Raw genomic sequence first — 12685 nt, 5'->3', positions numbered from 1 at the left:
GGGTAGCCGGTCGACGACGTCGCGCCGCCACGTCCACCATCATCGGCGAGAATCGTGATGTCGCGCGGACCTCCTCGCGGTGACTCCCGACCAAGGTACACCCTGCCGTGAGACGCGCGGACGGAAATCCGCTGTTCGGTGCCGCGTGAACGATAGCCGCGTCTACCAGTGACACCAGTATCGGCGCGGTGTCGGCCATTCCGCGCGCCGCGATATTCGGATGGTGAGCCTCGAGAGCTGCAGGCAAGTTCCGCGGTGATCGTCGCGGAGGAGGAAGCGAGTGCAGTGACGGCGATTTTCTCGCGAGAACCGGCCGAGTTTCGGCAGGATCGCGAGTCCAGGCTGGGAGCTCGACTTACCGGGTCTTGGCGGGCGCAACGGAAGAGGGACGGAGAATTCGGTGCTCCGTGACGAACATGGTGGATCCCTGCGTCAGTTTTCTACGGACTTGCGAGCCGGATTCGGAGCATCGGTCAGGGGAGAAGCAGTGAAAGTTTTCCGATCAGCGAGTACGCGGGGAAGGATCCGACGTGCAGAAGTGCTGTATTTAAAACGCCACGGACAAGTAGCAGGGGAGAGTGATCAAGATCCATAGTGTGTGCTGTCCTGTTACCAGAGTGCTAGCTACTTAACCCACTTTTCATCGTGGATCTTCGAAAACTCCCACTATTCCCCGCCGCGTCTCTTGATCCTTACGTAACGAATCGTCAGTCGCCGTCGATCCGTGGTTATCTGATTTATCAGTCGCCCGTGACCAAGTGCTGGGGCATGTGTGCGTCCGCTGGATCCATCGACGGTGCCAGACTCACGGCGAACTCGTGACCTCGCTCAAAGTCGGCCCATGGAAACAGCCTTGGCGAGCCAGCAACGAGCTCCTCGCCCTGAGCGTGCGTATCCAAACAGTCGCCGAGGATCCTTCGTTGAGCTGACGCTCAGCGACGGTGCGCGTCGCGTTTGGCCGCTGAGTGTACTCGTCCCGCTGCCTCTCTAGGCGATTGAACCTATGACGAAGACTCTCACAGGTAAAGCGACGATTCTTCTCGAAGCGTCTTCAGGGAAACGAGCCAACCGATAGCACGTTGCCATCGCGCCCGTCGAAGCTCCCGCCGCGAAACGACGGATGCAAGCGCGCTGGTCGGGCGCGTACGAACGCCTGCTGCCGACGGCCGTCGCCAGTAGAACCGTCTAACAGGGCGCTCGTCGAAGCTCGCCATCGACTGTCAGGTGCGCGACAGACGGATGCGGCGTCCCTGAGACGAGAGCCAAGGAGACGCCTCGCTCGACGTGATCCCCCGCGATATCTGGCCTCATCGAGGGCCCAGTTGATCCTGCGTCCCGTTGGACAGATCAGTCAACACGACGTTAACTTTCTATAGCATGGAGCGGGGCGGCGGGGGCGGGGGCAGCCTCGAACTCGCCGGTGCCGGAGGTGGCGGAGGCAACGCGGATCTGTGTCTCCAGGATCTCGTGCCGGGATCGACGACCGGCCTGTCGGTCCAGCACCATCAGCACGCGGCCGCCACGGCCTCCATGGCTGGCCTGCACGGTGATCACCTTCAGGGAACCATGCACCACCACGACATACACGGCAACTCCCATCACGACGGCTCCATGCTGCACAACTCCAGCCATCAGCTGCACCACGAGCCGCTGGAGAAACTTAAACGTGGTGAGTCGGTCACAATACTGAAAGCCATTCGCGTAGCCTCTGTTTCGAGTTGAGGAGGTCACCGGAGCGTTTATACCCCGGGGATCCTCTGTGCGCGAAGTTGCGGAACTCGCGGGATGGTCTGTCTTTGATCGGTAGAGCTCTAATGGAAGAAGACGTTGGTAAAGTTCCTCTGATTGGATTCCCTTATATTGCTCATGCATGGAACGTACGGATATGACGCAAGTTCGATTCAAGAGCTGTTGCTCGCTTGACGATGTTGACTGTGGGAGCGCGACAGTGTTTGTTGAAATTCAAGTGGTGTTTGTCGAGGGCTCGTCGCTGTTGCAAGCTTATTTCCCGGGTAGATCCAGGAGTTTGGGTAGACTTTCGTTCTCGGATTAAGGCTGAACTGCAAATGCCATTTAAAAGGTGACCCGCCACTCGAAAGTACGTGTACGCTGTGCAATTTCACCTGAAGTGTATTTATCAATTCCCAGAAGCCGATAATGCGCGTACGCGATATAACCATAAATAGAAGCAACGTAATTTAATCGAGAAGATCGTTAAAATTGGACTTTTGTGTGAGGAGGTAGCTGATAGTCTGGAACGTATTTTAAGGACGCCAGTTGGAAGCAGAATTGGTCCTTTAACTCGAAACTTGTTACACTGAATAGATACGTGAACTGTACGATAACAAGGACATTGAAAGGTTCAGTCTTGAGGAGTTTCGAATTTACAACCCTTGCAATCTACGTGCATCTTTTACCAGACACATCAATCACTACAGCGCGCATGCACGAAACGTCGCAAAGAACCTGACCTCATCGATTCGGATTAATTGGAGTGTCATCCGGGAGATGTGTATTCATATTTACCAAAGACGTTCACAAGTATAATTGCTTTCTTTTGTGTCCCGATCGAAGCGAGATAGGAGGGATCGCTGGCTTCTTCGTCGCCGCGTATACGCGGTATCGCGATAATAGCTTGTACAAGCTTGTCAATTCGTGTGATTTTGTTATTCGCGATGTTATCGATCCCCGTCCATTCCAGCGACTTGTCGCCTTCCTGCTCTTAAATCGTGCACTGCGTCGTTTGCGTTATCGCGCATCTCTTCAGAATATCTCGTATCGTTTGGCGCAGCAAATTCGCGCGCACGTCGCTCGCGGAGCGAAATTGACGTCGCTTTGTTCCAACACCTTCCCCATCTTCTTCACTCGTTGCCACGGGAAATGAGAAGCCGGGAGAATCCTCTGCAGCAGACGCTTTCAGAAACTTTCAACGTGGTTTATCACAAAAGGGAACACCGAGCATTGGATTTAAACAATAAAATTCTCGGCCACCTAATTTGGGTATACTAAAAAATAATGAGTTTTCTTAATTCTTCCACTGAAACATTGGTAATATTCTTAGAGGAAGTCTATTTGGGGTCCTACTTTGTTTAGTGGAGAATTTTCGGTATCTGCTTTTTACTGATTTATGCGTGGATGGATTTTAGCGGTACATGGCATTTTCGTTGCAACACCGGCGAAAAAATTTCCTGCGATAAAGCAACATTGTACGTTGATTCTTGTCAGGTGTCCGCCGGGCACAGATAAAACATTAGTACGAATAGCTTTGATAAGCACCGCGCCCATCGTGTTATTCGTGCTCTGATACGACGTGACGAATAAAATTTCGGACTCGCTTTAATGCGGTAGGTGAATCAGCTACCGCGGGGAACGGATTGAAACTAATCAACGAATCTAATTCGCCGGATCATTCGCCCCAAACAGTAGCGTTACAGTATTCGCTTATACATTTCCCTTCGTCTTAGCCGTGCTTGTGTACGGTTCTCCTCGGAAAAGTGAAGTAGGAATGTCTTCCTTAACTGATTCCCAATCAAGTGAATTACTGTCAAAATCGTTATCATGTCATACTACTGTGCATTTCATTAAAAGAGATAACAAGCTTCTTGTTTCTTTGGAGAAGAATTCCACGTTCCATTGCCACTGTTCGTTGCAGCATCCTTGTTTCTGACAGAGAATGCTAATGATTGCTCAATGAAATTGTACACCCATCGTCAACCCCGAATTTTACAAACAAGAGGGTAATACCGAAGAATACACCGCATCGACGAAAACGCGAAGAAAGAAGCCCAAAATCTTCCCTCCGGAATGCAATGTTAGAGGGAACCACAAATATATCCCTCCCGCAATGGACGAGACCGAGGATCTTAGGTAGATACGAAAATTTCACGGGCCCCGCTGCTTATCGCCTGCCAACCCAACTGTTGGGAGGTCCCAAGGTAGGAGCGCGCCGCGCGGCCCAATTTTTCATTTGGGAAAAGGTGAAGCACACCGATGGAACGGGGCCGCGATGTGTCGGGCTCGAGATAAAGAACGAGACAACGAGTGCGTGAACAAACATTGGAGCCAAATTCCGTATCAGCCGGAGTAAGTAGCGCGTACGTGTCGGAGCGCTCCGCAAGTAAAAAAGCCCCCCCCCCGGGGGTCGCTATTTCGTCGGCCGGAGGAAGAATTCAGCTGCACGTACAGAGGCAGCTCGGCGACGAAGACGATCTCTCAGTGGCGCCACCACCTGTTTTGTGATTCATTAACTCACCGGCTTATCGGGATAAGGCAGACTTATCCGGGGCTCGAACCCGACACTGCGGCTAAACCCGATCTTATTCCAATGGCATCCCACCTATCCCCGTTTCAGTTTCAGTCCCGGTGCCGGTAGCTCCCACTTCCAGACCGCAGGTACCTCGGCTCCACTCCCGGCGAAATCGCGGACTTTTCTTCGCTCCGCGTTGCTTCCACCCGCCTCGGCCTCGTCCAATTAATTCGAATCCAATTGGGCGCGCCGCTGAGTTGGTCAGTGAACTCTCGGGTAACTTGCGAGTTGGAAGTTTCATCAGGTTTCGGGTAGGTCGTACCCTTTTCATTTGTAATGTCGATTTCTTCGAAATATCTTTGCTCGGAGGGTTTAACATTTCTTCTTTGAAAAGAGAAGTGATTTTAGAGCATTCTAATCTTCGAATGCTCGAATTTTCGTAGATCTCATTTAAATCCTATTCCTGGAATTATTTAATTATTTATTAATATAGTTGAACAGTGCAACTTCACCCCCCTCAGGGTTGCCTCCGCTCCTGTTCTTCTGTCACAATTAATATCCCCTTACCGCGAGATATTGTTGCCCCGAGGATCAGTGACTGGCTATTTATCCGGTTCCATTCTGGACACCTCGGCAGAAAGGAACCCTTTGGAAAATCTGTTATCCCTCTCGGTCAATGCCAATATCCCAATATTTTGTCAACAGGCCGGCATACGGCCTGTACTGGCTTCTCCGATCGAAGATACCCCCTCCGGTCATTAACTACCCCTTTATTATAACGGAGCCTGCGCGACCGAGGCTGGCAGATGCGCCAAAGTCAACCCTTGTTGCCTCCGTCTAATGGTGTTGACAAATTGCTCGGCTAGCCGCTAGGTCTCCCCAAGGGAAGCCACGGCGAAACTCTTCTGGCCACAGACTCATTGGCATTTAGACGCCCGATCTCTCGGATCACTGCGCCGTTGGAATAAGACGTATCGAGGGTCCTTTCAGCATCGATCTTTCACCCCATGCGTTATAACGCGCGCTGAGTAATTGGAAAATATTTCGCGAAATGACACATTCATAGTTCCTCCCTCGCGAGAATTTTTAGACCCGCAAGTATCTTTTGTGTTAACTGCGATACTTTTCTTCTCTATTTTGAAATATCAATCGGAATTCAACTGTGCAACGTTTGTCTAAGAATTTCTGAACAAGAATCACGTTTCAAGGAAAGGAAGACAGTTTCTCTTTCATGGAAAGCTTTACTGGCACGTTTTGGCGGAGTACAGTTTTCGTTTTTTTTTTTTTAAAAAATAAGTTTGTCTTTCGATAAATTAGCAATTTTTGGGGGAACACTATTTCCCCCCGTTTCATCTGCGCGCACGTTATAGACTCGCCGGGGATAGTTAAGTCGCCCGATGAGCCGAGCCATCAAGCCGATTTTCCGGCTCGATTTTCTCGATCACCGAGGCAATCGTGGCGGTCCTCTCTAAGCGCGACAGGGACCAAGCCCGTAGGATCAACATAGAAATGAACTGATTTCCTTCCCATTATCTCAGCTGCCGTAGCAAGGTAGGGCCCTGTCTACCTCAGGAACGAGGTTTGTGTACTCAGTGGGTTTCGATTGAAGTGGGCTGGCTCGGTGTCGAGGGATCGTTTCGCCGAGGAAATTTTCTGTGCGTGCCGATGTGTGAGAACCGTGGACCCCTCGATGGGAAACCATGGGACGGGTCGCTAAACTTGTGCTACTCGAGAGTGTAATCCTAGAAGTTTCTCAAAATATAGCAGGTCTTCGTCGAAGTTAACCCGAGCGATCCACGGCGCCCATTCGAGTCACGAATGGTAATAATAAATCATAACAGGGGAGAAGAGGGTAGTTTTATTCTCTTCTCACTATTAAGTCCTGCGAATAATATTACAACGAATGTGGCGTTTTTTCTTTTATTATTCTAAAATAAAAGTGGCCGCATACAAAGTTAGAGGCTTCCAATTAGATTGCGTTATTTGGTTAGCTATATTTATAGGTATTGCTATTTTTTTAATTAATTCGGAAGATTTCTTCTTCTTCAACCTTCGTGTAATATTTGCGTTATTTAATAACTACGAGGCGTTTGTATTTTAGTGACATTCAAGTGACATGTATTTTGTTTTTTGGAGTCACTTACGTATTTTTTGTAGAAGTGTCATAAAACAGGGCAACGACGTGAACACATGTTTCCTTTCCGAAATATTGGGTGACGTAGTTACGCCCTAATTAATCGCCATCGTGACCGCAGGGGGTGCCTCCTAGGTAGCGCCATGCCGTCTGAGGTTCTCGCAGGACATTCTACCCGCCGCCTTTCCCGAAAACGCCCGTGACACGCGTGTTAAACTCGAAAGACACGTCTCAGATTACTTATCGGTTCCATGTGCTGGCCCCTGTGTCAAGTTGAAACTAAACAAATTGCTCGACAACCGCCACCGAACCCTATCCACGGAGATCCTCGCTCCTAGCGTCTCCGCGTCGGACAAACAACCGCGCTGTTTGCCTTTGACACTTGTGCATCAGCAGCTAGTTTTTTCTCAGAGTAAAGGGACATTTTTCAAAAGCAATTACAGTCGACGTGTAAGCTTCTTTCTGTTAGAATAACGAGCTCCTTAAAGATTCGTCTGAAAGGAGCTTTAATATTTCAGATCTCCAAGTAACTTAAAATCTGATAAAAAAAATAAAAAAAAAATAGTTTAGAAACCTTACCATTTGCAAACTAAAGTCAACGGAGAGTACAATCCCCGTCAGTCACCCGTAATTAGTTGCTTATTCTAATAACTTATTTGAATCATTTTAATATAAAATGTCCATTCACTGGTACGTGTTCATTTACTAGTACATCCACCCTAGTTTAGAAACCTTACCATTTGCAAACTAAAGTCAACGGAGAGTATAATCCCCGTCAGTCACCCGCATATCGAGTACAAGGAGCCAACACCCGAAACTAGATAAATAAATTCCCAAAGATGACTTCTCCACTCAAAGTCATTTTTGACGAATCGTTTGCATCACAGGCACGCGCCCCCGCCCCGCCGAGCCGGAAAGCTCCCATTTTGACAGGGCGTGGACCGAAAATATCGTCGATTGCCCCGAGCGCCTTTCCGAATATTTATAAACGGGCCCAGAAGTTGAAGGCTCCTCTACGAAATCCACTCGGCTCGGTCGTTGTCCCAACGACGGCGTAACGCCCAGCATGGTTGTGACTAATAAACGACTTCCTAAGGAAGCCAAGGATTACGAGATTAGAAGACCGAGGACCGTGGCAGCAGACTCCGAGACTCTCTCCCGACCGGTCGTGAGCAGCCTCTCGCAGGTGCCCTCGCCACGATGCTCCAACCCCTCGCGCGCCCCCGACAATTTTCCTCCTTCGCGGTGTCGTCGTCTCGGTAATTATCAGCTGCGCGGCTGCCCTCGTCCGTCACTCGTAAATCGTCCCTACGAGGCTGCTGCACAGTTCATACGTGACACACTTTGGTTTCTCTGACGCCTCGATAGTCTGTCCTGGAAATGGGGACAAGGATAACCGGAAATGCGTGCGGTCAGTGCTTGGGAGGGAGGTTCCAGTATGGAACCACATAACGTGATCATCTTACTAATTTCCAAAGTCAGAACGTCGATTCTAACTTCTCATCTCGAACAATACCGTGCGGGGGTGTTTACAGGGGACGTTATTGCACATGTGTATTTTATAAATTGTAAGTCATCTGTTTTAAGTTGTCGGATTTATGTTTAGTGACTTTGCGGGACCCCGTTGTTTATTTCGCTTTTGATAGAGGCTGGAGTGAAAGGGGTTGCGTTACTACTTAGGCACGTGTTTTGTTCAGAGGAGTGAGAGCAGCAGAGAGGAGCGACGTTATTAATGTTGGAGCAGCGTTGACGGCAGTGTTCGGTGTCTGGTGCAAGAATTTCACGCGAATGACTAATTTCATGCGACTTTGGAAGGACCACGCAGCTGTGGGGTACGGATCGCCCAGCGACCCTTGCAACCCTCTTCGTCCGTTGAGTTACGCCGCGACACGGTCCACTAAACACCCACAATTTTTACAGCACATGCCATTTTATTCATGCCACCGCGTTACCTTCTCATTGCCCGACGATTATCGACGAGCTGACGTCGAGCATAAAACATTCTTCTTCCACGGCCGCGCGGCTTTTTATGCCGCGCCATTTATAATGAATATGCATCGATGCGAAATCGACGAGGAGCATTTGTGAGGCCAGTTAATGGAGGGTAGCGGTCAGTGGGGGGAGACGGGAGCGTTGTGTTTGTTAAAAGTTTATTATACATAAATAATCAATACAATCGCGCTCGAGCAGCACTCGGACAATTTATATTTTTAATAAGAAGTGTGTTTAATATGTTGTCTAATTTAATATAATAGCTTGAATTGGAAATAATCGCTTCGGTAAAAGAGCGTTAAAGAAATATTATTATTGTGTAAAGTTCGGTCAAAATTCAGTGCGAATTTTTGAAGATAACTACGCCTGGAACGGAGAGTGGAGCGAGGAGTGAATAATTTTGCGTTTCTTTACCGAGAAAGGAGCCCCGCGAGTACCGTTTAACGCCGTTCGTGATTAAAACGATTAGATGAATGTGTTAGGAAAGAAAATATTGCTGGGATAATAAATCCACCGGCGGCAAATGTCAGTCCTCGCCAAATATCTCTTGATCAATGCCGCTGGATATTGGTACAAGCTTTATTGCGCGAGTATAATTTCCGGGTAATGAAAGCAGAACCGAAATAACGCTCCGTCGATAATTTTATATCGGAGATTACGGTGCAGTGGCGCAGATTATAATCCCGCAGGGTTTTATAGCCATGATCGATTGAATTCATCAGGATTCTTGCCGCGAAATTGAAAAGGCAAGTGGCGTCGTTTAAAACTTCTCAATCGCTAGCCACTTAAACGATTCTTTCAGAAAAATAAATTACGAATTCAGTTGGAGAATGATATATAAATTTTTCAATGGAAAAGCGGTTTACGCCAGACAAAAGACGCTTCAATTAACAGCTGTGCAATACCAATTGCCATCTCCAGAACAATAATTAATATCAGCAAAGGTGAATGTCCCAATTTCTGCTCATTTAACAGGTAACTCGTCGTAAAGAAGGTGTAAAAAATTTGTTTGCGATGAAAATTTGCAGAGTATTTGATTAATTCTTTAATAATAAATCAACCAATTCAAAAACTATTTAAGAAAGATATTTCAAGATCTTTAACTATCAGTAATTTGTAATTAAATATAATGATCTAAATGTCCGTGTTTCTGCTCGTGAAAAAAGCTCGCGCAACACTCGCGTAAAAGTTTAAATAGTTTAGAATTATTTTGTCGCGACTATAGTACAAACGCAACGCATATAATAATAAGAAAAATACGAAATGAGCAGAAATGGGGACATGAGCAGAAATTGGGACATTCACCTAATGCCTCTTTTGAAATACAACTTTTCGATCTGTATTCTTTACTATTCTTTTCGCTATTCCAGCCAAATACATTTTTTTTCAAAACCACGAAACGCGTCAGTTAGCAAACTAATCCTTCCAGCTTCTCAAAAAATCTCAAGTTGTTTGGACCAATTCTAACAAAGTTATGCGATTTTAAAAATTGTCCGAATATTAATGCGAGTCACTGTACCTTCATTAGAATTAGATTTTAAATTCAGAAGATCGGAATATTCCCCGTTAAAATTTCCAAAATTCTTGTCGCTTCAAGGAAGCCCACGCTTTGTTCAACCGAGAGCCAGCATCGCGGCGAGCAGAACGCAGAAGTGTCGTTCGAAATCGTTATTTCTGATTTCCGTTTCGAATAAAGTTTGTCCAGCTCTGGAGCAGTGATTGCCCGGCGACGACGCGGCCGCAGAGACGAGCGGATTTCGGTGGAATTCCTTCGATCCTGACGGGAATCGATGAGGTTTATTCGAGACAGTGCTGCGGTGTCCCTCGTCGTCGTCTTCGTCGTCTACGTCGCATGCACAGCCGCCCCGTAAAATCCGTGCGGATTAGCGGTCCACTAATATATCCCGCGGGTGTAAAAACGCGGCGAAGCAGCTGAGATATTCGTTTCACGCCGTCTCTCCCCCTCGGGTTGTACGCGGCCGGTTTGTCTTTGGCATAAAATAACTCGAAGCCGCGGGGAAAAGTGATAAATTTGTGAGTTACAACCTGCCTCGTCGGCCCTCCGCTTTGCCATCCCTTGCCTCCCTCCTTTCTTTATTTCTCCACCACCTTCTGCCCACCCTCTCTGCTCGGCCACGCGCGTTCACCAGCCACGATTCTTTTTCCGTGTGAAAACACGTGCGAACCGATGCAACGGGACACCGTCCTACGAACTGGAGCGCAGCAGTGTCAGGATCCACGTTCGTTTCTCTCGTGTGCCTTTCCCGGAAGCAAAATTGCGGGAAATCTTGCTGCGAGGGCAGCCTCGGGCTCCCTGCGCGGTTGCAAGGTTGTGGGAACATTTTAGGATTACCTGCTCGAGAGTCCTTGCTTCGGGGTGGTTCGTTTGCGGAGGACATGGGAGCTCGTCGGAGATCGATTTGGATCTCTTCTCTGGGCGATAGATAGCGCCTTGGGATGTTGGAGTGCGGCGATAGTGGGGCGAATGTTTGTGATACAAAGTGGTCGTGGTGTTTTTTTTTTTTTTTTTTAATGAGGGTAGTATGGTTTAGCTTGGAGTGTTTGTGGTTAGAGGAAAGGAGGAAATGTTTCGCGAGGGTTGGCGAGGTGGGGGGAACTTTGGGTGAATTAGAGTTTGTGGTAATAATTAGGAAGCTGTGAGATAGTGGAGATGGATTTAGATTTGCTAAGGCAAACTGAAGTGGAACTGCGAATAAGAGTTTCTTACAAATTAAGTTTCTGTAATTTTGAAAGGGGGTAGGTACTTGAGGTATGGTATTAAATACGAGGGATGAGAATACAGAGGTAATTTAAACTTAGAAAATTTGAAATTTTACTTGGATTACCTTCATTTAGGTATTACCGTCGTACTAGGGTTGAATACCCTAACCAGTAGCACACATTTCCCTCTACGTAAGTGTACCTCTCTTAAATTTAAAATTTTCTAAGTTTAGGTTAACTCTGTATCCTCATCCCTCGTATTTAATACTATACCTCAAGCACCTACCCCCCTTTCAAAATTACTAAAAACTTAATTTGTATGAAACTCTTATTCGCAGTTCCACTTCGGTTTCATTTTCCTATGACAAGTCCTGCACTAAATTTCTCACCGTTCTTCGAGCGACACCTTCCCCTCGGAATTCACGAGAATCAGGGATCACGATATGAGATGTTCTCGGTAAACGAGGAGCACGAAGCATCCCCGAGGCACCAGCCAATACTGAGTGTCGAATGTTTGACAAGAAAGGGTGGGGTAGTTCTTGGTCACATTCCGCCCTTCGAGGATCTTCCGCCTTCTCGTGTCCTGTAACTCTGCCAAACGAATCCATAGTAGCCAACGGTACAACCGTCAAACGATACGACATCTTAAGCCTCCAAGAAACTCCGCAGGGGATCTCGTGGGAACTACATTGGCGGCTATATCGGACCAAATAGGAAAACGTCACAACGGCCCTTCGAGTGTCATATGCCTTCAAAGCATTCGTGGACGTTTTTCACGCACGAGATTCCTTTGGTTTCTCGAAGTAGCTTTGCCAAACTTTTTCTCACACCCTTCCCAAATGCTCTGTGACGTAAACTGTTCCTTTGGTTCAATTAGACGTGTTCTTTTTAAACCACATGCCTGCGAGCAGTGCTCCTATTTTTCACAACCAAAGCGGACGATGCAGGCAGGTTACACAATTATCAGATTACACAGATTACACCATCAGATTATAAATTAGAAGAAAATAAGTCGAAAACTCTGCAGTAAGGTTCTCGAGCTTCTCTTTTAAAAAAAAAAGATTGAGCACTCTTTCGATGTATACCATCCCAGACTGAATTATCTAGAAACGTATATCCTACAGTTTCGGCTTATCTTTGGTCGACTCAACACCCCCATGTCCCTCCCACTTTGCAGTAAAAATTACAGCTCATCGTTATCAAACTATTGTACTTAAAAAATTGAATTTCTGGAAACGGTGAGTCGGTTATCTCCTATCGTTCTCAAGGAAACTTTACTCGATTTCTCATCGCGTCGCGTTCGTATTGATTCCATTCTTTTACAGTCTAGATTTTGCTGTCTGTATCGAGCTGTGAATTTTACAGGAAATCACAAGGTCTCGCCTTGCGTAGGGAAGATCTTGCTGGCGGATCTTCGAGCAGCGAGGCATTGACACGTGAGAAATGTTAGACTCTATAAATTCCGCCGGTTGAGTAGGTCGCTTGAATAGCGTGTGTCGGATCAGGATGTGGATTATAAGATTAACTCTAATCTTGGAATAATATACAAGCGTCGGAACGAGGAAGTCCGAGCGGTGTACACTGGTTTTAAC

The 12685-nt window shown here is 47.3% G+C and overlaps 1 protein-coding gene across 3 annotated transcripts in view; it reads left to right on the top strand.

The window, feature by feature from the left end:
• Positions 1-430: 430 nt before the first annotated feature.
• Ptx1 (pituitary homeobox homolog Ptx1) overlaps positions 431-12685 on the top strand; it is a 42792-nt gene continuing 30537 nt past the window's right edge. For 2 of the 3 annotated variants that reach the window (XM_076816842.1, XM_076816840.1), the window contains exon 1: positions 431-1669. In XM_076816842.1, the coding sequence (XP_076672957.1) occupies positions 1378-1669 (292 nt within the window). In that variant the 5' untranslated portion in view covers positions 431-1377. The remainder of the gene's footprint in view (positions 1670-12685) is intronic. The other variant, XM_076816841.1, reaches the window with a different exon arrangement.

The sequence above is a fragment of the Andrena cerasifolii genome, chromosome 7 (genome assembly GCF_050908995.1).
Source record: "Andrena cerasifolii isolate SP2316 chromosome 7, iyAndCera1_principal, whole genome shotgun sequence".
Lineage (NCBI taxonomy): Eukaryota > Metazoa > Arthropoda > Insecta > Hymenoptera > Andrenidae > Andrena > Andrena cerasifolii.
The sequence above is the reverse complement of the archived record's forward strand: the minus strand, read 5'-3'. Positions and strand labels throughout refer to the sequence as shown.